General features: G+C 37.0%; 1 protein-coding gene and 1 pseudogene across 1 annotated transcript in view; one reads left to right on the forward strand and one right to left on the reverse strand.

The window, feature by feature from the left end:
- Nucleotides 1–339: 339 nt before the first annotated feature.
- Nucleotides 340–26,471, forward strand: part of SBF2 (SET binding factor 2) — a 205,505-nt gene continuing 179,373 nt past the window's right edge. The window contains exons 1-6 of the mRNA XM_024757008.1: nt 340–461; nt 11,819–11,932; nt 15,148–15,225; nt 16,343–16,456; nt 16,990–17,118; nt 20,208–20,306. Coding sequence (XP_024612776.1) covers nt 15,220–15,225; nt 16,343–16,456; nt 16,990–17,118; nt 20,208–20,306 — 348 coding nt within the window. The 5' untranslated portion in view covers nt 340–461; nt 11,819–11,932; nt 15,148–15,219. The remainder of the gene's footprint in view (nt 462–11,818; nt 11,933–15,147; nt 15,226–16,342; nt 16,457–16,989; nt 17,119–20,207; nt 20,307–26,471) is intronic.
- Nucleotides 9,952–12,314, reverse strand: LOC112407618 (solute carrier family 35 member E1 pseudogene; annotated as a pseudogene).

A 26,471-nucleotide genomic window follows, 5' to 3' on the forward strand; every position in this document is an offset into this window, starting at 1 on the left:
GGAGCGGACCGATCAGGGAGTCAGTATTACCACCTGATGTCAGATTGCTGTGTACGGAAAAATTATTTCAAGCAAGTTTGAACAACCTAAAGAGACTGCTTGCTTAGGGGGTAAGGGATAAGGAAGCTGCCCTTGTTTACTTTATATCTTGTTATATTGGATCATATCTTTCACATGAAGATTTTTAAAAAAATTTTTTTCCCCCAAGAATTTAATATTAACAACCTGGCGAATATTATTGATAATTTCTAAACATAGGTAATCTAAAATTCACACAGCATAAAAAAGAAAGAAAGATATGTTATATTACCGAAGAACAAATATATCTCATGTATGTTTTTATTATTTCCAGTTATCCTTATATTCCTATTCTCCCGGCTCAGCTACTGGAAGTTCTGAGTTCCCCAACGCCTTTCATTATTGGAGTACATTCTGTCTTTAAAACTGATGTTCATGAGCTTGTAAGTATTCATCTTTATTTTTATTTTATTTTATTTTTTAACATCTTTATTGGAGTATAACTGCATTACAGTGGTGTGTTAGTTTCTGCTTTATAGCAAAGTGAATCAGCTATACATATACATATATCCTCATATCTCCTCCCTTTTGCGTCTCCCTCCCACCCTGCCTATCCCACCCCTCTAGGTGGTCAAAAACACCGAGGTGATATCCCTGTGCCATGCAGCTGCTTCCAACTAGCTGTTTTACGTTTGGTAGTATATATATGCCCATGCCATTCTCTCACTTTGTCCCAGCTTACCCTTCCCCCTCCCCACATCCTCACATCCATTCTCTACGTCTGCATCTTTATTTCTGTCCTGGCCCTAGGTTCTTCAGAACCATTATTTATTTATTTATTTTTTAGATTCCATATATATGTGTTAGCATATGGCATTTGTTTTTCTCTTTCTGACTTACTTCACTCTGTATGACAGACTCTAGATCCATTCACCTCACTACCAATAACTCAATTTCGTTTCTTTTTATGGCTGAGTAGTATTCCATTGTATATATATGCCACATCTGCTTTATCCATTCATCTGTCATTGCACGCTTAGGTTGCTTCCATGTCCTGGCTATTTTAAATAGAGCTGCAATGAACACTGTGGTACATGACTCTTTTTGAATTATGGTTTTCTCAGAGTATATGCCCAGGAGTGGGATTGCTGGGTCATATGGTAGTTCTGTTTTTAGTTTTGTAAGGAACCTCCATACTGTTCTCCATAGTGGCTGTATCAATTTACATTCCCACCAACAGTGCAAGAGGGTTCCCTTTTCTTCACACCCTCTCCACAATATACTGTTTGTATATTTTTTGATGATGGCCATTCTGACTGGTGTGAGGTCATACCTCATTGTAGTTTTGATTTGCATTTCTCTAATGATTAGTGATGTTGAGCATTCTTTCATGTGTTTGTTGGCAATCTGTATATTTTCTTTGGGGAAATGTCTGTTTATGTCTTCTGCCCAGTTTTGGATTGGGTTGCTTGCTTTTTTGATATTGAGCTGCTTGTAAATTTTGGAGATTAATCCTTTATCAGTTGCTTCATTTGCAAATATTTTCTCCCATTCTGAGGGTTGTCTTTTCGTCTTGTTTATGGTTTCCTTTGCAAAAGCTTTCAAGTTTCATTAGGTCCCATTTGTTTATTTTTGTTTTTATTTCCATTTCTCTAGGAGGTGTGTCAAAAAGGATCTTGCTGTGATTTATGTCATAGAGTGTTCTCCTTATAGTTTCCTCTAAGAGTTTGATAGTGTCTGGCCTTACATTTAGGTCTTTAATCCATTTTGAGTTTATTTTTGTGTATGGTATTAGGGAGTGTTCTTATCTCATACTTTTACATGTACCTTTCCAGTTTTCCCAGCACCACTTATTGAAGAGGCTGTCTTTTCTGCATTGTATATCTTGCCTCCTTTATCAAAGATAAGGTGACCATATGTGCCTGGGTTTATCTCTGGGCTTTCTATCCTGTTCCATTGATCTATATTTCTGGTTTTGTGCCAGCACCATACTATCTTGATTACTGTAGCTTTGTAGTGTAGTCTGAAGTCAGGGAGTCTGATTCCTCCAGCTCCGTTTCTCGTTTTCAAGATTGCTTTGGCTATTTGGGGTCTTTTGTGTTTGTATACAAATTGTGAAATTTTTTATTCTAGTTCTGTGAAAAATACCATTGGTCTTTAGACAGGGATTGCATTGAATTTGTAGATTGCTTTGAGTAGTATAGTCATTTTCACAATGTTGATGCTTCCAATCCAAGAACATGGTATATCTCTCCATCTGTTGCTATCATCTTAATTTCTTTCATCAGTGTCTTATAGTTTTCTGCATACAGGTCTTTTGTCTCCTTAGGTAGGTTTATTCCTAGGTATTTTATTCTTTTTGTTGCAATGGTAAATGGGAGTGTTTCCTTAATTTCGCTTTCAGATTTTTCATCATTAGTGTATAGGAATGCAAGAGATTTCTGTGCATTAATTTTGTATCCTGCTACTTTACCAAATTCATTGATTAGATCTAGTAGTTTTCTGATGGCTTCTTTAGGGTTCTCTATGTATAGTATCATGTCATCTGCAAACAGTGACAGCTTTACTTTTTCTTTTCCAATTTGGATTCCTTTTATTTCTTTTACTTCTCTGATTGCTGTGGCTAAAACTTCCAAAACTACGTTGAATACTAGTGGTGAGAGTGGACAGCCTTGTCTTGTTCCTGATCTTAGAGCACGTGGTTTCAGTTTTTCACCATTGAGAACGATGTTGGCTGTGGGTTTGTCGTATATGGCCTTTATTATGTTGAGGTAAGTTCCCTCTGTGCCTACTTTCTGGTGGGATTTTATCATAAATGAGTGTGGGATTTTATCATAAATGAGTGTTGAATTTTGTCAAAAGCTTTTTCTGCATCTATTGAGATGATTTGGTTTTTCTCCTTCAATTCGTTAATTTGGTTTATCACATTGATTGATTTGCATATATTGAAGAATCCTTGCGTTCCTGGGATAAACCCCACTTGATGATGGTGTATGATCCTTTTAACGTGCTGTTGGATTCTGTTTGCTAGTATTTTGTTGAGGATTTTTCCATCTATGTTCATCAGTGTTATTGGCCTGTAGTTTTCTTTCTTTGTGACATCTTTGTCTGGTTGTGGTATCAGGGTGTTGGTGGCCCTATAGAATGAGTTTGGGAGTGTTCCTCCCTCCGCTATATTTTGGAAGAGTTTGAGAAGGATAGGTGTTCGCTCTTCTCTAAATGTTTGATAGAATTCGCCTGTTAAGCCATCTGGTTCTGGGCTTCTGTTTGTTGGAAAATTTTTAATCACAGTCTCAATTTCAGTGCTTGTGATTGGTCTGTTTATGTTTTCTATTTCTTCCTGGTTGAGCTTTGGAAGATTGTGCATTTCTAAGAATTTGTCCATTTCTTCCAGATTGTCCATTTTATTGGCATATAATTGCTTATAGTAATCTCTCATGATCCTCTGTATTTCTGCAGTGTCAGTTGTTACTTCTCCTTTTTCATTTCTAGTTCTGTTGATTTGAGTCTTCTTTTTTTCTTGATGAGTCTGGCTAGTGGTTTATCAATTTTGTTTATCTTCTCAAAGAAACAGCATTTAGTTATATTGATCTTTGCTCTTTTTTTCTTCGTTTCTTTTTCATTTATTTCTGATCTGATCTGTATGATTTCTTTCCTTCTGCTAACTTTGGGTTTTGTTTGTTCTTTCTCTAATTGCTTTAGGTGTAAGGTTAGGTTGTTTTTTTGAGATTTTTCTTGTTTCCTGAGGTAGGATTGTATTGCTATAAACTCCCCTCTTAGAACTGCTTTTGCTTCATTGCATAGGTTTTGGGTCGTCGTGTTTTAATTGTCATTTGTTTCTAGATATTTTTTGATTTCCTCTTTGATTTCTTCAGTGATCTCTTGGTTATTTAGTAGTGTATTGTTTAGCCTCCATGTGTATGGTTTTTTTTACAGTTTTTTTCCTGTAATTGATATCTCGTCTCATAGCGTTGTTGTCAGAAACGATATTTGATACGATTTCAGTTTTCTTAAATTTACCAAGGTTTGATTTGTGATCCAATATATGATCTATCCTGGAGAATCTTCCGTGAGCACTTGAGAAGAAAGTGTATTCTGTTGTTTCTGGATGGAATGTCCTATAAATATCAGTTAAGTCCATCTTGTTTAATGTATCATTTAAAGCTTGTGTTTCCTTATTTATTTTCATTTTGGATGATCTGTCCTTTGGTGAAAGTGGAGTGTTAAAGTCCCTTACTATGATTGTGTTACTGTCTATTTCCCCTTTTATGGCTGTTAACATTTGCCTTATATATTGAGGTGCTCCTATGTTGGGTGCATAAATATTTACAATTGTTATATCTTCTTCTTGGATTGATCCCTTGATCATTATGTAGTGTCCTTCTCTGCCTCTTCTAATAGTCTTTATTTTAAAGTCTATTTTGTCTGATATGAGAATTGCTATTCCAGCTTTCTTTTGATTTCCATTTGCATGGAGTATCTTTTTCCATCCCCTCACTTTCAGTCTGTATGTGTCCCTAGGTCTGAAATGGGTCTCTTGTAGACAGCATATATATGGGTCTTGTTTTTGTATCCATTCAGCCAATCTGTGTCTCTTGGTTGGAGCATTTAATCCATTCACATTTAAGGTAATTATCGGTATGTATGTTCCTATTACCATTTTCTTAATTGTTTTGGGTTTGTTATTGTAGGTCTTTTCCTTCTCTTGTGTTTCCTGCCTAGAGAAGTTCCTTTAGCATTTGGTATAAAGCTGGTTTGGTGGTGCTGAATTCTCTTAGCTTTTGCTCGTCTGTAAAGTTTTGAATTTCTCCGTCAAATCTGAATGAGATCCTTGCTGGGTAGAGTAATCTTGGTTGTAGGTTTTTCCCTTTCATCACTTTAAGTATGTCCTGCCACTCCCTTCTGGCTTGCAGAGTTTCTCCTGAAAGATCAGCTGTTAAACCTTATGGGGTTTCCCTTGTATGTTATTTGTTGTTTTTCCATTGCTGCTTTTAATATTTTTTCTTTACATTTAACTTTTGATAGTTTGATTAATATGTGTCTTGGCGTGTTTCTCCTTGGATTTATCCTGTATGGCATTCTCTATGCTTCCTGGACTTGATTCTTCTGGCACCCCTGTAATTCGAACGTTGGTGAGTTTAATGTTGTCCCCGAGGTCTCTGAGGCTGTCCTCAATTCTTTTCGTTCTTTTTTCTTTATTCTGCTCTGTGGTAGTCATTTCCACTGTTTTGTCTTCTAGGTCACTTATCCATTCTTCTGCCTCAGTTATTCTGTTATTGATTCCTTCTAGAGAATTTTTGATTTCATTTATTGTGTTGTTCATCATTTTTGCTCTTTAGTTCCTTTAGGTCCTTGTTAAACGCTTCTTGTATTTTCTCTGTTCTGTTTCCAAGATTTTGGATTATCTTTACTATCATTACTCTGAATTCTTTTTCAGGTAGACTGCCTATTTCCTCTTCATTTGTTTGGTCTGGTGGGTTTTTATCTTGCTTCTTCATCTGCTGTGTGTTTCTCTGTCTTCTCACTTTGCTTAACTTACTGTATTTGGGGTCTCCTTTTGGCAGGCTGCAGGTTTGTGTTTCTGTTGTTTTTGGTGTCTGCCGCCAGTGGCTAAGGTTGGTTCAGTGGGTTGTGTAGGCTTCCTGGTGGAGGGGACTGGTGCCTGTGTTCTGGTGGATGAGGCCGGATCTTGTCTTTCTGGTGGGCAGGACCACATCCGCTGGTGTGTTTTGGGGTGTTTGTGACCTTATTATGATTTTAGGCAGCCTCTCTGCTAATGGGTGGGGTTGTGTTCCTGTCTTGCTAGTTGCTTGGCATAGGGGGACCAGCACTGTAGCTTACTGGTTGTTGAGTGGAGCTGGGTCTTAGCATTGAGATGGAGATCTCTGGGAGAGCTTTCACCATATATATTACATGGAGCCGGGAGGTCTCTGGTGGACCAATATCCTGAATTCGGCTCTCCCTCATCAGAGTCAGCGGCCTGACACCCGGCTGGAGCACCAAGACCCCGTCAGCCACATGGCTCAGAAGGAAAGGGAGAAAAAAAGAAAGAAAGAAAAATAATAATAAAATGAAATAAAATAAAGGTTATTAAAATAAAAAATTATTTAAAAACATTAATAAGTAATATAAAGAAGAAGAAAAAAGAATGGAAGAAAGAAGAGAACAACCAAACCAAAAAACAAATCCACTGATGATAGCAAATGCTAAAAACTATGCAAGAAAAAAGAAAATACGGAGGGACAGAACCATAGGCCAAATGGTAAAAGCAAAGCTCTACAGACAAAATCTCACAAAGACTCATACACATACACACTCACAAAAAGAGAAAAAGGAAAAAATATATATATGTCTTTTGAGAAGTCTGAGGTCTTCTGCCAGCGTTTAGTAGGTGTTCTGTAGGAGCTGTTCCACAACGGCTCTCCCTCATCAGAGTCAGCGGCCTGACACCCGGCTGGAGCACCAAGACCCCGTCAGCCACATGGCTCAGAAGGAAAGGGAGAAAAAAAGAAAGAAAGAAAAATAATAATAAAATGAAATAAAATAAAGGTTATTAAAATAAAAAATTATTTAAAAACATTAATAAGTAATATAAAGAAGAAGAAAAAAGAATGGAAGAAAGAAGAGAACAACCAAACCAAAAAACAAATCCACTGATGATAGCAAATGCTAAAAACTATGCAAGAAAAAAGAAAATACGGAGGGACAGAACCATAGGCCAAATGGTAAAAGCAAAGCTCTACAGACAAAATCTCACAAAGACTCATACACATACACACTCACAAAAAGAGAAAAAGGAAAAAATATATATATGTCTTTTGAGAAGTCTGAGGTCTTCTGCCAGCGTTTAGCAGTTGTTCTGTAGGAGCTGTTCCACATGTATTTCTGATGTATTTGTGGGGAGGAACATGATCTCCACATCTTTCTCCTCCACCACCTTGAGGATCTCCAGTATTCATCTTTAAATTGCCGGTTATTGCGGTCAGAGGTTTATCATATTTTTTTGAGTCCTGTAACATTTCAACTAATTACTATTTTCGGATCTGTTGCATTACCAGTAGAAAAGATTGGCTGGAAGAAAAGCATCATTCAAAAATCTAAATACATTAATTTTTCCTTATAGCATGTACAGGAGACTTATAAAATGAATTCATTAATGTTTTAAAATTCCCCTCTTTTGGCATGTTAAGTTTATCTTTCTGTAATCTTCATCCTATATATGAGAAAGGAAGATAAAATTCTCCATTAACTTATACTTTTGTTATGAGTGATTTAATTTATTCGTATTTCGAAATGAGGCCTGTGTTTATGCTGATTGGCTGATAACTAAAATACAAAAAGCATTTGCAAAAGAGTGAAGGGTTTTAGTGGAATACAAGTTCAGTATGAGCTCCACCATATTATTCTGTTCTCAATGCCATATGAATAAAATACCAGAGAGAGAAAGTAATGCTCTGTATTCAGCCAGTTCTGAAATAACAGGTTTATTTCTCAGTACTGCACTTTAAGAGGGACTGTAACAAAATAATGGGCTTCAGAGAAGGACCTCTAGGATGTCAAGAGTTTGGAAACTATTTTGTGAGGCCCTAAAGAAATTTTCTCAGGTAATAACCTAATGTTATTTGATAGCTAAAGATAAATATTTAAGTAGCTGTCATAGAAAAAAGGGTTAGAGACTGAAATAGAATCAGTGGGTATAGTGGATATGGAAACAAATTTCTCCTCTGTATAAGAGTTTTCAGCTAAATAGAGCTGCCCAATGATGAGAATGGGTTTCCTTATGTGAAGAGTGTACTCTCAGGTAGTGTAAGTAGAGTGCAAGGAACAGGTTGCGTGACACTTTTCAGGGAGTTTAAGAAAAATGCTTCACTAAAAGGTTGGGCTATATGACATCTGTGATCCACAAATCCTGAAAAGTTGTAATTCTAATTTTGTTTTAGTTTTAAATGCCAGCAAAGAGGTAAGCTCTGTAGGTACTTTTACATAATTAAAATTGTAATCAAATCATAGGTGTTATGTAAACTGACAAAACACCATTCTACATTGCAGTTATAAACAGGACCCTTATTCATATATTAATCATTCTTTCTAACCTTATATATTGATATCTAGTTCCTATTTAACTTTGATATCACCATATAAAAATCTGTGTAAATCAGTAATCATTAAGTAAAGCCTCATTAGTACTAATTAGAAACACACTCATCTGGTTTGTAGGTAATTTTTTCCCACTGAATATAAACTGTCTCTGGAAGTTAGACAAACCAAGTGCTGACAAAATTAAATTTTTTATTTAATAAATTAGAATTAATTTTAATCCTATTATCAACATAATAACTTCAACAATTTTGGCTAGTTTCTCTATTACATTTTTACATGTTATTTTATTTTATTTATTTTTTTGCCGTGCAAAATTATCCCCATTTATTGTGGTTCAACTGCAGACTCTACTGCCTCTGGTGAAGGCACACAGCACGTTCTTTTCATAAATAACACCCTTCAGGACAGCCCCTTCCTGTTTTACACAGAATTGTCTTAGAACTTGGGGCCAAAGTAATTAAAAAGCAAGCCAGTGAAAACCAGGGACTCCTGAGGCCAGTGGTACTAAAATCACAGGCCAGAAGGGGGGACCCTATGACCTCTCCAGGAGTTGTCCATTCATAAGCTGACAAGATGTAACCTCTAAATACAAAATTCCATTTATCAAAAACAAATAGTAGTCAAGCTTTAGCTACAGTAGGTACTTCCTCTTGGAACAGAGAACTGTCTCACGTACCAGAAGGTAAAGGGTGACCCAAAATCCCATCTGCTGGTCAAGCCAAGTGCCTGTTCAAGAGGCTGGGGACAGGGCTGAAGTAAGAAGGCAGCCATTAGCGAAGACCCCACCAGCCAAGCAAGTGGTCCCCTCCGAGGGCACAGTCTCTTGTGAGGCCAGGTGTCCCAACCTGGACCTCAGCACATGGGTTACCCACTGGGGTCACATAATCTTCCTAATGATGTGATTCTACCAAAACCCAGATTTTTTTCTTGACCAGACTCTGATTTGGCAAACTAAGTCCTAGCTTGGTGCTTGCCCCTTCACAGGGACATGATTCAGAACCTCATGTAAACACCACAAGAACAGCTAATGGAATCAGAGTGCTGAGCTCTCATTTATGACACAAACTATTGAGATGACATTCTTGATTCATGTCACTTTCAGAGATTGTGGTCACTAAAAGAGCGCTTCAAAACACTTCATTCCTTCCTACTAAATGCAGAAATGTGCTGAGATAGGCATCACCAGCAACTTTTCTTGTTTTTAAATGCTTAAAAACAAAAGGGTTTTCCAACCATAAGCCAGTCCTCATGCATCCTGCATCCCCTAAGGGGGACTGAGGCATAACACAGACAACTACAAAATATGCCCTAGAAAAATGCAAGATCCTCATAAAACCAACATTTCCCCACCAAACATCCCACTAAGTCAGGACAGAAGCGGTGAAGGCTCATCAGAAAACACAAAATGAGTATTAGAGAAATAGAGCTTGAAACACTGAACATGATTTCCCCATGATCCTTCTCGCAGCTCTGCGTCCTCTCCTCCTTGCTGCTCCAAAAGGAGGGATGCCCTACTCCGGCAAGGGAAGAAGGAGCCCAGGAGACAGCGGCCATCCTTCCCTCTGGATCTGGGCACATGCCAACTCTGACTTATGGGTCAGAGAATTAGGTTCTAAGAATTCAATGCTAATTGCAGTAATTTTGCACTGGGGAACGTTTACCAGAATTGCACACAGCCATGGGGCTGACCAGAAAGCTGAGTCCATCTTTGTGGCTGGAGATGTTTTCAATAACCCTCGAACTCCTCTGCTCCACTCCTGCACCAGTCCTGTGCCTACCTGAGCAGTGGAATTAAAGCAGTGGAACCAATCCCCCCTCAGCTGGGTTATACTTTCACTGGTTGTCAGAAGTTTCTGGTACTGCTGGGGGGTGGAGAGGAGGATTGGCAGAACATCCTGCCCTGCTTGCTAGACTCTGCATGTCATAATGGTACAACGTGTATGACTTTGGGTAGCTCTGCCGGCTGTACTAGAAGTGATCTGTTAAGATGTTGTTGCAGCCGTACTGATAGTCCCCGTGCTGGGGGAAGAGGATGCTGTTGTGGGGCTTCTCTAGGGTGCTCCGATGATGCTCCTTACTGCTTAGGTCCCCCGTCGTGACAGGGAGGGCTTCCGGGCTTGCTGATTCATATCTTACTTGGTCTTATTGCACAGAAAGACCCCCAGGATGGCCGTCATCATGCCCAGGACATTGGTGCTGGTGACCGGGTTTCGCAGCATGATCAGGGGCACCGTGATGACCATGATTCTCTTGGTGGCATTGGCAACCGAGTAGCTCAGAGGGCTGATAGAGTTGAGGATGCTGAAGGCAATGACGTTCTGGGCAAAGTTACAGAAGCTGCTGACAGCCAGGAGCAGAAGCATCCAAGGCCACTGGGACACATAGGTCAGGTCGCTGCTGACCAGGAAAGCTCAGAGGTCCACCAAGGACCCACGTGGATCATGTAAAAGACAGCGTGGCAGCCCAAGCTGTTCAGCAGCTGGAGATGGTGGATCCTTGACTCTCGTAATACCTTTTTGGAGAACATATTCTGAAGCGAGAAGCACAGTGTGGCAGCAAGGGCGCTGACAAGCCCCCACATGTCGAAGGACAACTTGGTGACCATGGCCAGCAGGACGCCACTGATGATGGGGATGAGTGACAGGTACACCTTGGTGCTCTGTTTCTCCATGATGATCCAGGACAGGAGGACCACCGAGATGGGCATGGTGGCCTTGACTGTGTACGCATAGGACATGGGCACCTTCCAGATGCTGACGTGCGTGGACACTGACACGAACTATTTGCCGAAGGCAAGCGGCAGCATGTAACGCCGTTAGAAGCGCAGCGGCCACAGGCGGCTGGGCTGCTGATGCGGTTGGGGCCCAGGGCACAAGAAAAGCGGCGCCAGGGGCACATGCCAGGCATGGAGCAGAGGCTGGAGACCCGTGCACAGCGCCAGGATGTGGCACAGCGACAGGGTTACGGGGAATGGGAAGGCACTCTGGGTCACCTTGTTGACCACGCTGTCTCCCGCACTCAGCGCTTAACGCAGCAGGCCGAGCGCCGCCACCGGCGCCCTCGCGCACCCCGCCACCCCGACCCCGCGGCTCCCAGGCACCCTGTGCCCCCTACCTGTTATTTTAAAACAGACTTTGTAAAATGCTAAAAATCAGCTTCTTTCTTAACTACCTAAACAGTACCATTTTGATGTATACTAATTGCTTTGCTTGTTAACTCTTATAATGATTACTGTGTTATTTAGGATATGGCTTAACTCCTGTAATAACGCATGCAAAATACAATGACTAAAACAAAATGGAATTTTATTTAGCGCTTATGCAGCAGTTTGTAGATAGAAGTGTTCCATTATGTCAGACCAGTTTGCTCCATGAACTCATTCAAGGTCCATACTTCTTTGCTTCTTGTTCCTCCACTAGAATCCACTCAGGCATTGTCATCCTCTGAATGTTCAGGGTTGGGTTACTGCCAGTTCATAGTTTCAGCTATGGGAAGGGGAAAGAGACCATAGGAGGGCCTTACATGCCCTCTGTTTTGAGTACCTGGGAGTGTACACATCACTTTTCATGTTCCATTGGCAGAAACTTAGTCACACACCATACCTAATTTCAGAGGAAGCTGGGAGATATACAGTAGCTGGGAAGCCAATCTAGACATACATTTTATTAATTACAGATTAATTTTTTTTTGTCTTCTTCAGTTAGATGTAATCATAGCTGATTTGGATGGAGGCACTATTAAAATTCCTGAATGTATTCACCTCTCTTCCCTTCCGGAACCACTTCTACATCAGACTCAAGCAGCTCTTTCTTTGGTATGATATATTTTTTATAGTAATTTTCTCTTGATTTAAATCTAAACTAAGATAATTGGATATCATTTATTGACAGTGTAATTACTTAAAAAAGATATCTTCTTAAAACATGAATATATTCTCATATAGTAGTTAGAATAAGATTATTTATTAGGTATTATCTAAAGAATATACTTTGAATCCTAACTGAATATTTGTTCTACATTCAGTTTTTCACTCAGCATACTTATTTAGTAGTTACTATATACTGCATACTGTGCTAGGTATTGGAAACACACCTGTGAAAACAAGACCAGACTATGCCTCGAAATCCCTGAATCTCCTAACATCCCTCATTAGAAGCTAGCACCTGTTCCTTTTCCTTCGCCTTCTTTATTGACATCTCATTTCTCTTTGGTAGGTGTGCTTCTTGCAAAACAATGTGATAGCAACTGGTCAGTGTTTCCAAGTTGCTACAAAAAAGATGTAACCTAGTGATAGATTAAATGTCCAGCATTCTGTGCAGTGAAGTTTTAAGAAATATTGTGACTTGGGTGTTTCTCATTGAAACAAATTTAATTCTTTTGTCAACCTTTGTTTATTTTTAAAAGTACAGTATTTTATTTTACTAACAACATTTTAGGTGCCCATTTATCCATCATCAGAAATTTGAAACTTAGAAATTTTGCATTCCCTTTCAAGCCATTACTAGAACGAAGACCTTCATATTTTTCTTGAATAGTATTCCAGTCTGAGCTGTTTAAAATCTTTTTTTTTTTTTTCCCCTTAAACAGGAACTTAGGAACTCAGAAGTCTAGGATTACCAGGAGGGATTTATTCTCAGAAATTTCCAAATTTGTGTTAGTTCTTATGTTGTTATAGTGGATTCTGTGGAATGGGAACATTTAGAGTAGACTGACTTTTCCTAATGTAATTTGTAATCTGGGATACAAGGTGTGATAGAGTAAAAAGCAACTAGTTTAGGACTTAGGAGAACTAAATTCCAGTCTACATCCTGCCACTTGATATTTTGAGCAAATCACATTACATCTCTAGGCCTCTGTTTCCTAGTCTTTATCAATAGGATGAATGTTTTATACAAAGGATGACAAATGACTGTTTCCCAGAGTGAAGTATCGAGATGATTTGGGGTGGTATGTGGCAACTTTTTTTATTTTAATAATTATGTATTATAATGTTTATTAAAAATAGCATACAAAATCTGTGACTTCACAGATGGTATCATCTAAGAAAATACTAGATTTAAAGAGATAAGATAATTTAAAGACATTTTAAAGAAAAATATTAGCTAAATAATTGCATCAGTCGTATATGGATATAGCAAAAGCTGAGAAGGTAGTATTTTGAGTGATTGAAAAAAGTTTTATGTTTCTAGAAAATTAAATAAGTTTTAAAATCTTATGTATGTATCTAAGATTTTAAAATCTTAGATTTTAAAATAAGTTTTAAAATCTAATTGCATCAGTCGTATATGGATATAGCAAAAGCTGAGAAGGTAGTATTTGAGTGATTGAAAAAAGTTTTATGTTTCTAGAAAATTAAATAAGTTTTAAAATCTTATGTATGATTACTTAATGATATTTTTAATTATGCAGGAATTAGGTACCAAAATTAACAAAGACTAAGATTTTAGTTCTTAAGTCAGTGGCTCTTGGTAGAGGTTCTGCTGCACACTGGTAAACCTTAACCTACAACACCTGTGCCACCAAGTTTAATCAATGAGTAAAATTCATTTCTGATAAAACTGAGTATGCCTACTTATGTAGTTTTCAAGCACTGTGGTGGATTATGTACTACAGTGTACATGAGAGCATAGTATACTGGCAAAATAGGACCAAAAAGAAATCACATTTGATGGACTGTGTGGGAGATTTGACACACAAGTATATGAGCTTCATTTGGTCCGTAAATAATTGTAATCAAATGGTTACACAGTACTCCAACTGTATAATAATCATGGATAATTTTATAGACATGAAGATGTTATTATACTGTAGTAATGATTTGGTGATTGGATTGTAAATATTATCGATATTTTGGTGTCGTGTATAAGTGTTATTTTGAGTCTTTTGGTCTATTGTAAGTATGTTACGAAACGCTGAGTATTTGAAAATGATTCTGCAAAGACAGAAATTTGCTACATAATGATACAAAGTTATTTTTTTCTTTTAAGTCCTGCATGGACCTTTCTTTCCCACCTGCTCCCCAACCTGCTTTCCTTCAAAGCCTAACACAAATGTTAGTTACCTTCTTTTTTAACTTTCCCTAGGTTGAATTAATTATACTTTATATTCATATATTACTATTTTATATATTTGTAATACTTGTCACATTGTGTTATACTGTTACCCCTCTGGACTTTGAGGTTCATAAATTTATTTCCTTTCTCCTCAGTATTTTAATTAATTAGCTAATTAATTTTTAATTACACTAAGAAACATAAAAACAAATGCTTAAGATTTTCAACTGTATAGACAAATAACTCTGCCCTAGACCATTCTGTTTCCAGAAGTGACTACTGTTTTACAGTTTAGTGTGTATTTCAGAACTTTACATTTATATATATATATATATCAGTGCATGTACATCTATAGATTTAGGATTTATTTTGTTTTATATTCAAATAAATGAAATCACACTATGTGTGTTTTTCTAGAACGTGGGTTTTTAAAAATTATTTATTTATTTTTGGCTGCGTTGGGTCTTCGTTGCTGCCTGCTTGCTTTCTCTAGTTGCAGCAAGCGGGGGTACTCTTTGTTGCAGTGCGCGGGCTTCTCATTGCAGTGGCTTCTCTTGTTGTGGAGCGCAGGCTCTAGGCGCGCAGCCTTCAGTAGTTGTGGCGCGCAGGCTCAGTAGTTGTGGCTCACAGGCTCTAGAGTGCAGGCTCAGTAGTTGTGGCACATGGGCTTAGTTGCTCCGCAGCATGTGGGATCTTCCCAGACCAGGGCTCAAACCTGTGTCCCCTGCATTTACATGCGGATTCTTAACCACTGGACCACCAGGGAAGTCCCTAGAACATGTTTTTTAATTAAATATTTTTTCTTGCTTTTCACATAGTACATACAGAGCTGCCTCAGCTAACTCATTGTATTTCATGGAGGGAATATATTGTAATTCATGTACTGACACTTTTTCATCTTAATGCCCCAGGTAGATCAAATAATAGATTTTATTGATATTACAATCTTTTATGTAACAAAGCTTCTTTGCTTTAGATTCTACACCCAGATTTGGAAGTAGCAGATCATGCTTTTCCCCCTCCACGAACAGCTTTATCCCACTCAAAAATGCTGGTAAGAAGTTTAATATTTAAATTTGATGTTTTTAAAAAGAGTTGCTTTTCTTTGTATGTTTTTCAAAGAAGCTGAGTATAGTGAGAGTTAGATGGACAGCCTAGTAAAGGTGTGCCAAAGTAGAAATTAGGAGAATTGTCACTGACTGACCTTGTGACCTGCTCAAGGAGAAGCCTCAGGCAGTACACTGACTGGGAGGGGGAGTAAGCTAAGACTGTTGCTCTGACGAGGCAGGAGTAAGTATGGGACAAAAAATCAGAACATAGATTAGAGCCTGAAAAACTGTGTCAAGCATCAAATCAAAAGGGTCAGGCAAGGATAAAAAAGGGAAGCTTGTGAAAAATGGAAACAGAGATTGTTGGTTACAGGAGAGAATTAAGTTTAAGGAGTGAGTGGATGAATGTAGCTCCAAATGGAAGCCATAAAAGAGTGAATATATAACAGAGACCCTTTTTTAATTTTGATCATTGCATTTCTTAGAGATGTGCTTTGTGGTCAGTAAGGAACATTATAGAGCTGCACACCTTTGACAAATTATGAAGCATTTTTAACTGTTTCTTCGTCAATTAAATAAGAGGTTGACTAAATTGTAAGTTTCCTTAGAGTTCTAAAACTATGATTTTTTAAAAATCTGAATTATCAAAACAGATTTTTGTCATACCTTATTAATATAATAATAGATTTTTATAAATTGGATAAACTTTGGAACAGTTTCATAAGCCTTTAAGATACAGTCTTGAGTGTTTTCTTTTGTATTTGTAATTCATTTGATGGATATAAAAATCAAATGACTTGGGAAATATGCCCTTCTCTAACATGGTGAAAGGGGAGACCCTGTGATTTATGTTTTTTTCTGAGAGGAAAATTGGATATACTAGAGGCAAGTTTTGTTTGGTTCAGCTTTTAAAAGAACTATTTCATGGCCTCTACTCTCCAACAGTGGGACAGACTAGATGTCCATCACTTAATGCTGCCACAAATGAGACTTCTGTGTAGGAAACACAGACAGATTTATTAAATAATCTCTCAGGTTCTTTCCAACTTTTTGACTTTGTGATTTTTCGTTTGTTTTTTTAAGCAATTTAATTATCTAACATATTTCTTCTTATATTTTCAGGATAAAGAAGTGCGTGCAGTTTTCCTTAGATTATTTGCACAGCTTTTCCAAGGATATAGATCATGCTTACAACTCATAAGAATTCATGCAGAACCAGTAATACATTTTCACAAGGTAAGATATAATACCATATTGTATGTATCCAAAATGTAGACTCTAATTTAGTAAAACAACTTGGTTGTCTTTTTCTAGCCATGTATTTTGACTTTAATTTATCAAATGTGATTATTTAAAATCTCTGCTTTTTGTGGTTAGGTGATAATATTTTTCTTCTTTTCTATATTTTTATTGGAACGTAGTTGATTTACAGTGTTGTGTTAGTGTCAGGTGTACGATAATCTTTAATAGTACTTTGGAGCTGACATATTTTCCTTTATAGTATGGTGACTTTAAGTTGATTTTTCTTTTAAAATTGAGGTTATTTCTGATTTCCCCTCATGCTTTACAGACAGATTCATTTTTATTCTTTTCAATACATGTAGTATTTCAGGTATCAAAACCCTTTTAGAGAGGAATGTATTTTTTCACAACACATTTATGCATGAAGACATTTATTTAGGCTTTGATCTTTCTATTATATTTATGTTTTGATCATTCATCCATTACTAAGTGATAACTTATTCATTTCACATTTTCTTTCTTTACAGACAGCTTTCTTGGGACAGCGTGGTTTAATTGAGAATGATTTCCTCACAAAAGTTCTCAATGGAATGGCATTTGCAGGTTTTGTTTCAGAAAGAGGTCCTCCCTATAGATCCTGTGATCTTTTTGATGAGGTATAGTTCTTATCAGATGAATGCATTATTTACACACAAAATTAGACTAGTAGATAAAAGTAGAGAAGTAGTGTTTTAAACATTTAATCAAGATCAAAAATATTTATTATTATGCATATCAGATCTTGATGTTTATAATGTGGATTAGAAAAATTAGAAAAAAATATAATTATTGGATGTCTCAGAAATACATAAAAATCTTGAACAACTGAATTTTTTTTTTTTTTTTGGCCCCGCTGTGCAGCTTGCGGGATCTTAGTTCTCTGACCAGGGATGGAACCTGTATCCCCGGCAGTGGAAGCGTGGAGTTCTAACCACTGGCCCACCAGGGAATTCCCTTGAACAACTGAATTTTAAATATTTGATTAAAATCTTTTTGAAAAATTGACAGTGATTGTATAGATAGAACTTATCAGTTTTATAGAGAGAAAGATCTAAGTTCAATGTATAAATAGTTTATTTCAGACTGCAGTTACATTTAATCTATCAGTGTCTTAGAGCCATAGTTTAGCTAAGCCATTTTTTTTTTAACTGTTATCTTTATTTTAATCAAAGCTTGGAAAATAAAGTAGGGAAGACACAATTTCAGTTCCTCGGTAAAAGATAGAACCACAAATAAGGGTATTTTCTTAAGTACTAATCCTTGGAAAATATAGCAGATTTCAAGTAAGAATTAGCACCTTCTTTGCATTTAGCTAAGCCATTCTTACTAATCAATAATCAGCATTTGTCTAGCTCCCTTAGGAGATACTAAGTATATTTAAGACAGATTTAGTCTCTATCTTCAAGGAATTGGCCATATAAAGGAAAAGTTAGGGCAGATGCAACTCAAAATAAGGATCCTATTTTTTGCTAGTTGTGATTTTTCTTATTGTAATGCCTCTTCCCATTTATCATTTAACTATGTTCATAGCAGCCCATTCTGGTGGATAGAACAATGACTCTTACTCCCATTTCAATTTCTGGAAGAACATTATATTGGAACCAATAAATGTAAAAGTTCTTAGAAGTCTATAAAAGAAAAACACTCCTGGCACCCAAGGTAGTGAAGAATAGTAATAGTGATCATATTATGCTTCTGGTGGTCTTATTTTATATAGAGAAGTTAGGAATCAAGGTTTTAAAGATGCTTGGTTCAGAGAAGGGTCTTTTATTCTCTGTAAAGATAATTAAGTAAGGTAAGAATGAAAGAAAAGGCATATGTTTTAGTTCTGAGTATGGAGATCTGCACCAAATGCTTTACTTAATAATAACACAAAGCATGTGAAGATCTAGGAGAGATTGCCCTGAGGTGGACAATTTTTTCTGATCACTGTTGATCTCTGATTCTCTAATATGATTGATCATTGAGTATCTAATACTGACATATACCAGCCTTTAGATCTTGAACTAAGTAATTGATACATAATGTTTTATGTGGATGAATTAGGTGCTCCCCAGGGTCCTTTCTAGCGCCTATGCTTTATTAGTCTCTGAAGCATTCTAAATAGTAACATTGGTTTATGTACCCTTTGCTTTCTATCCAAATTCCTTTAGTAGCTCTCTCTAGCATCTTCATCACAACTAATAACCCAGATTGATTACTTCCAGAAAACTTGCTTGCCAGCTTGCCACAGCCTCTGACTATATTTGTAACTGCTTCCCTTGTCTGAAGTGCTCTCTTTCTCCTTTTCAGTCCATTTTCGATACTCTGCTCATATCTCACCACCTCCTCCAGACTTTCCCAGAGTAGAGGACTCTGAGAGCCACTAGTCTGCATTAGCCTTTATTTTATGTCTCTAACTTTATATGGCAACTTGTCTTTTATTATGTTCATTTATATACTTAAGGGATAGACAGACAGATAGGTAGGTAGGTAGGTAGATAGATAGATAGATAGATAGATGGATGGATGGATAGATTGATTCTTCAGTTTGGAAACAATGATAAGGCAAGGACTCTGTGTGAGATTCCTATTGGGTCTCCCCTTAGTGTTCATCCAGTTCTGTGTTCTGTCTACAGTGATGATTTTTGATGTCTTATTGATGACGTTACTTGAAAACCAGTTATTTGTATGTTTACTTCAGTCAAGGGCTTAAAAAAAAATGGGACACCAGACCTAAGTAATTTCTTCTTCTACCCTCTTTGGCCATTTAACTGGTTTGCAGGGGAATGTGCTTTTAGGAAAATTGCACTTGCTCCTGGGAAAGGGATCCTTGTTTTCATTTAGCCAAGGGCAGCCTACCACACACAAGGCTTATGGAGCTTGGAGTGACAGCTTGCACTGTGTGTTGTCTTGTCCCCACACTCCCATCAAATAGACCTGCTAGAAGGAAAGAAACGTTTGACTTTCTTTGGCAATCCTTCTGAATCCTGGCCTAGAAGAGGTGGAGTCATAGTTTTATATGTCTGTGCCAGTGAATCTATTAGTTCCTTGCATGAGAATTCCTACATTATACCCTCAAAAAAAATCCATCTGTTTACCTCCTCCCTATACCTCATTTTTTCCTGTCAGTACTCTTTGCTCTACTTCAAGTGTACACACTAGCACAGTTCTCCCAGTAAGTTAGTTGGTTAGGAAATGGATCAGAGTTTATATAATTTGAGAAATAGAAGGAACCTAAAGGTCATCTTGTTCTTCCGTCTTATTTTAGAGATGAAGAAACTGAAGCTCAGGAGTTTTAGTGACTTGTTTCAAATCATGCTGTTAGCATGCTAGGACTAGAGTGACCCAACTTGAACATTTGGTTCATATTTTGTGAGTTAGGGAAATGTTTGAAGACTTTCTGACCATCTGAAATTCTCTGAGAGAATTCTCTGAGTGAGGCCTGGAGAATGAGAGAAGAATCTGAGTTCCAGAAATGACTTTTTCCAAGAAGAAACAGGACCCTAAATCAGCAGAGAGAGACCACCAGAACATGCAAGGGCTTGACTGACTCTGTAACTGTAGAATAGAGGCAAAACACAGTAAAAATCTAAAATAATTTGTTTTAATAATAGTATACATTTTGAATGCTTTTTGGTTTGCAAATTGTGTGAAATTTTCACATGGTTTTCTATATTCAGCATATTTGGGAGTTGATGTTTTACCATTTGATTCTTTTTCCAAGTTGGTAGCTTTTGAAGTAGAGCGAATTAAAGTTGAAGAAAATAACCCAGTGAAGATGATAAAGCATGTCAGAGAACTTGCTGAGCAACTATTCAAAAATGTAAGTAAGTGTATTTATTTAGACAGCCATTAATTTTAAAAGTATTAATAAAGTATTTTGTTTGAAAAATTAAAAGCTTTGTATTCCTAGTGATTATCTCTTTTTTTCTGATTTAAAACCTTTGGGACTATGAGTTACAAGATATTACAGCTGGTACTGGGCATCAAAATAGACCTCACTTTTCAAAGAGATTTTCCTGTCAGTTGCTCTATTACAAAAGCATATTAGTCACAATTTTCCAGTTTGTCATTTGCCTTCATTGTGATTTTCATTTAGGTCTCTGTCTTCTTAAGAGCGTATTGAACATTTTTGAGATGTAAAGATTAGACTCATTGGAAACCAGAACTGCATCAGACAGAACTGACCAATTTACTCTGCTCTAGCTTTGTACAGTGATTGTCTACTGTATCAGGAAAAACTTTGAGTTGTATTGTTTTGAACATATAGGGAGTGAAAAGCGAAAGGAAGAAAGACAGAAAACTGTCAGGTGACTACAGAAACTCAAGGGTGAAAATATTCCCTGAGAGAAGAAATACAATAAGTTAAAAAGACTGGAATGTGGTAAAATGTGCATTTGGATACCAGGAAAGAAGAAAACCTAAGATGCACGCAGAAAAGTGGATTGTGGCTAATGATTTCTCCTGCGTGTGAAGCTTTTCAGAGTTGAATCTTTTTACTAAGTAAAGGGAAGTAAGTGGGAAGTATGGTTTTCCAGGGGAAAGTTGAGGGAAGATGCATTTTAAAGGAGATACAGTTAAGAAAGTTTTGGGGTCAGTATCCTGGTATTGTATAACTTCATTATTTGAATAGGTGGACCTTTTTGGATGTTGGATCATTAGTCAGTGCTTTGTCACATCCATTCGAAATCTGAGAACCAATTGGATAAAAGCATGAATACTAAACTGTGTTTCTTTGTTTCATATTATTCAGTTATTTATGAATTTTATTCCTGAAGTTATTTTAAAATTTATCCCTTGGACTGATATCCTAAATTCCACATTTATAACTGTGTCCAATATAATAAATCTGTCTCTTGATTAGTATGCTGAAACTTAAAAAGAATTCTGTCAGAAGGAAAACTTGTGTTCTGTGCTGGTCTTTGCCATTTATTGTCAATATGATGGCTGTATAGAACTAATGTGTAGCGTGATCACATGAGAAAATTCTGTTGACGTATTGTAATAATAATAAATATTGAGTGTTTAGCACAACGTGCCAGGCATGGAATTAAGCACTTTACATACATCATCTCTAATCCTTATAACGATGTAAAATAGGTGTCATTATCCCCATTTTACTGGGAATAATTGGCTCAGGATCATATGGTTATTAAGTGATTGAATCCAGATTTTAAATTCAGGAATTTTCCTCTATCCAGTTCCTAAGACTATCTTCTTTCACTCCATTAGGCTGGCTCATCTCCAATTGGAAAAATAGTGGTACTTCCAAAGGCTGACTTTATACTTTTTTCTTTATAAAGCTCTTTAATGTATTTTCTCATTTGACTTGAAAATGGCCCTGTGAGGTAGATAGGGCAGGTGTTGATATGTGAGGAAATTGAAGATTAGAAAGGTTTTTTCCTGGCCTACTAGGAGTGATTTATTTATGGATTTCAAAGAATAGCAAAACATCAAATGGGAATCAGTGTTTGAGACTCTGGGACTGATCCCTTTAATAACTGAATATCTATTTCTTGCATTTCTACAAGACTATTCCAGAACTGAAAAATTGTATAGCCAGTAAGTGACCAGAGCTGGGGTTGTGACCCAGGTTTGTCTCTGTCACAGGACAGAATATGCAGTGTATGTAAGGGAGTGTGCCAAGCCATTGTGATGCAAAAACAAAGTAACTGAAATATAATGATAGCTTAAATGTAATCTGTAACTTAAATTTAATGATACGTAGCTTACACTAAGCCAAAACAAAACTGAAAACTGCAATAAAATAAATATCTAGTAATTATACGTTCTTAAGGGTGATTGTAAAACACAAACGGCCCCCATCCTATAGAATAGCACTTTTAAAGTGATCATCGTGAGGGATGTATTACTAGGTAAGATATGGAAATCGCCCTTCAAATGTACTCTGCATTTCTTGAGCCCTTGCTGGGCTTTTTCCCTTCCACAGTCTAATTCTGTTCCATTTAATTTAATCAAATTTGTTCATTCAGTATGTATATTAGGTACCTACTAGTTCCAGGCATTTTCTAGGTACATGATTACACTAATATCCTTGAGAAGGGGATACACATACATGATGAATGAGTATTTGAGAATATTCCAATGGATTATCATCAGACTTTATGAGATTCCTTCCAGTTCTGTGATTCTAAATCCATGATGGTCCTAAAGTAAATAAAAAGTTTTTTCTGAAGTAAATACAAAGTTTTATCTGAAGTAGATACAAAGTTAAAAACAGACATGATGGTAAAGTTACTTTCTTGGGTTGTGCAGGAAGTTGAGGGGAGGGAGGAAGGATGGTCTCAATGCAAGGAAAATAATCCAGATGGTTCTATTTTTAACTAGTCTTTTTTTTTTTATCACATTTCTAAAATTCCCTTTTGGTAAGCAAAAGCCAACCATATAATTTGACTGTTTCCTTATTATTGGGTTAGAATTGAGACCTGGTGATTCCATTCAGATGTTTGTAAATACTTTATTGCACTGAAGTCTGGTATGTGTATCTAGCCTCTCTCTTTCACTTCCCTTTGAAGTACCTCAAAAACAAACGTTAACTGTCCAGTTTCTTATCATCATTCCCTTAGAGTGCTTTTCAGTGAGTAGGGATGAATTGTAGGAATGTGAGTAGATGTGAGTAGGATGAATTGCAACGGGGTTTAGCTGCTCTTTTAACTTTCTGAAGCTTCCTAAATAATTAAGAAAAGTGTTTGGTGAGTTTGGTGGAGAAGGGAAAGGGAAGGTGGAATGAAGACGAAGGAAAGGAATAAATCCATTAGAGACAAATGTGTATGTGTTGGCAAAGTTATACCATGAAGATTTTTATTGGCCATACATTGGTACAGCTTTTCTTTCCATGCCGGGTTGATAATACTGTGTCTGCCTACTTTGGCTATCAGAATTCTTGATGTCTACATGACAGCACATGTAGCTACTCACCTGCTCTTTCTCTGTGATTCTTGGTATACACTTATAAAAGACAACTAGCTGAATGCAAAATGAGAATATTAAGATAGGTCAGATCAAGAGCTTTATAAACATCTGTTCCAAGGCAGCAAGAAATCAATGGGACATGTGTTTTACTGTTTTACATAGTGCAGTTTTTCTAATTTGTTTTTCATCTGCGGTAGTACATAAACATTTGCTAGACTGTGTAATTTGTTTTCTTAAAAATTAAAGGAAAAATGAGAGGATTTGGACTTTCTTATAAAATAATATGAGATTTCTATTTGTGCCTAATAAGTATTTCATTGCCCAGTGTTGAAACAAATAAGTCTGAAAACTAATGAGAGAACAAAGCCCAAATGCAGGAGTAGCCATTCTAAATCACATAAGATCTGTTCCCTTTACATTTCTGCAGAAAGTTAATTTCACTCCCAGGCACATTCAATCTACACTGATGATATTTGTACTCTTTGCCAACTGTGAATAAAGGGGTTTATTGTTGTTGTTATAGGAAGGAAGTAAAATATTACAGTCATCTTTCATCTTAAAAAGTCAAAACATAAACAACTTACTTAGATTGTTAGGATGAAATGAGGCCCCCACCCCAAAGCGTAAAAATCAGATTCCTTCCTCCACCCTGTCTGGTTTGCTTGTCTATTTTCAGTCGGGTTTACCATGGTGTAATCTACAGGTAGTAAGATTTACCCTTCTTAACGTGCGGTTTGATGGGTTTTGGCAAATGAATGAGTTTTGCGGCCACCGCCACCACACTAAGGGCGTAGAGCATTTCTGTCGCCTCAGATTTCTTCTTAATGCTCCCTTAGAGTCACATCGCCCTGCCACTTCAGTCTCTTGGCAACTGATCTGTTTTCTGTCTCTGTAGTTTTTGCTTTTTCCATAATGTCATGACATAGTTTTTCGAGTCTGGTTTCTTTCTCTTAGAATAATGCATTTCAGACTCATCCATGCCACTGCAGGTATGTCATTCCTGTTTATTGTTGAGCAGTACTCCATTGTATGGTTATACCAGAGTTTTATTTATCTGTTGAGCAAATGAAGGACAGTATTGGCAATTATGAGTAAAACCACCCTAAACATTTTCACAAGTTTTTGTGTGAACTTGAATATTTATTTCTCCTGAGTTAATATTTAGGAGTAGGATGCTGGAAAAATGGTAACAAAATGTTATCTCTGTAAGAAACTGCCAGACTGTTTTCTTAAGTCTATACCATTTTTGCATTCCCGCCAGCAATATTTGAGTGTTCTGTTTGCTTTGTGTCTTCACCAACACTTGGTATCCTCAGTTGTTTTTTTGTTTTGCTTTGTTTTTAGCCATTTTAATAGGTGTGTGGTTTTATCCTTTTGTGGCTTTAATTTGCATGCCAGCGGGTGAGTGAGAGTATTAGGTCTCCTAGCTAGTCACTTTGTGCTTTCTTGGTACTTGTAAAAAGACTTGTCTTAGACCATGAAGCCTCCGTCTAGAGTCATGAATTAGAGCAGTTGTTCTAACTGGGGCAAACTCTGTACCCCCAGAAATTTGTCAGCGTCTGGAGACATTTTTTGGCTGTCTCAACTAGAAAGGGTATACTAGTAACATCTAGTGAGTAGAGACCAGGGATGCTTCTAAATATCTTACAGTATACAAGACACCCACTTTTCCCTGCCCCCCACCACCAAACAAAGAATTATCTAGCCCAAAATGTCAATAGTGTCAAGGTTAAGAAACCCTGAATTAGGGCAACCAGCACATTACATACTGAAGTCATACACCAAATTTCTTTGTATTAAGGATGAGACATTAATTCTATTAGGTGATCATTGAAAGGCCTGTGAGGATGGAAAATTGAGAGTGTTTCATTCCATCAAATGTGTTCACAGCCAGGCAACTCTAAAAAGTCCAGTTACATTTTTTCAGTGTTTAACGATTTAGTCCAATTGATAGTATTGGTTTCGGCTATATTTAAAAGGATTTTTAAGAATTTGTGTAACACAGGTCTAGGTATGATTGGTGCACATTAAATAATTATTAAATACCTAAATTAATATGGGAAACTTGGTAAACCCTGACAAGGTCACATTGATTTGTCATTCATTGCTGAGACCAATGTGTTGGAAGAAATTTTTTTTCCCAGTGTGCCTACTTTGAATTTCCAGTAGGGTTTGGGGCTTTTTGTTTTGTTTTGTCTTGCTTTGCTTTGCTTTTATTTGAAGTGCTTTCTCAGCCTTGTTTTTTGTAAGCCCTAAGCATATTCTCATTTAGCTTGCCAAAAAGAGAGAGAGAGAGAGAGAGAGAGAGAGAGAAAAGAAAAATCCATGTTTCCAGACCAGATGGTGTGTGTGTCATTTTTTCAAGTCTGAGAAAATCATTAGACCTCCCATTGCTATAGTATACTCTAAAAGCAGGATTACAGAGCCCACTTCTTGAAAATCATTATCCAACTTTAAAATTCCCTCTAAATGATAGTGCATTTTGCCAGCTTTCTTGTTGCTTTGGACAGAATTATGTTCACCATAAGTATATAGTTGTCTAAATCCTTGGTTATTACTTTATATTTGCACTTCTCTAAAATCAAAGATGAATATTTGGCTGCTTTTTTTGTTCTGTTAGAAAATAATGCATTTCCTTATTTCAACACGGAGATTCAACAATGAAACTGGGCTGTGGTTTTTAATGAGCTCAGTAATCTTCAAGGGACTGATCTAAACGCATTTGGAGTTACAAATTATAGCATGTTTCCAAGAACATGCAGAGTTCAACGAGCCTTAAAATGTCTCTCATTTCTGCTATCTTCTCAGAAGTCATTGTGTGACTAAGGTGGGTGTGAGGTGGTGAGTGTGGTCCTTTATATTTACCATACTGCCCGCTAGAGGGCAGCAGCGTACAAATACGGCCGCCAGAAAACCAAATAGTACTAGATGTTGGAGCATGAGCCTTTTTTGAATTTTCTAAACACAGCTGAATATATTATCATTTAGTAACTTTAGCCCATAATCTGAATTTTTATGAAGACTATCTGTACAGCTAAAGGATAGCCTCAGCTTT

This window comes from Neophocaena asiaeorientalis, unplaced genomic scaffold, assembly GCF_003031525.2.
Source record: "Neophocaena asiaeorientalis asiaeorientalis breed wild unplaced genomic scaffold, Neophocaena_asiaeorientalis_V1.1 scaffold504, whole genome shotgun sequence".
Classification (NCBI taxonomy): domain Eukaryota; kingdom Metazoa; phylum Chordata; class Mammalia; order Artiodactyla; family Phocoenidae; genus Neophocaena; species Neophocaena asiaeorientalis.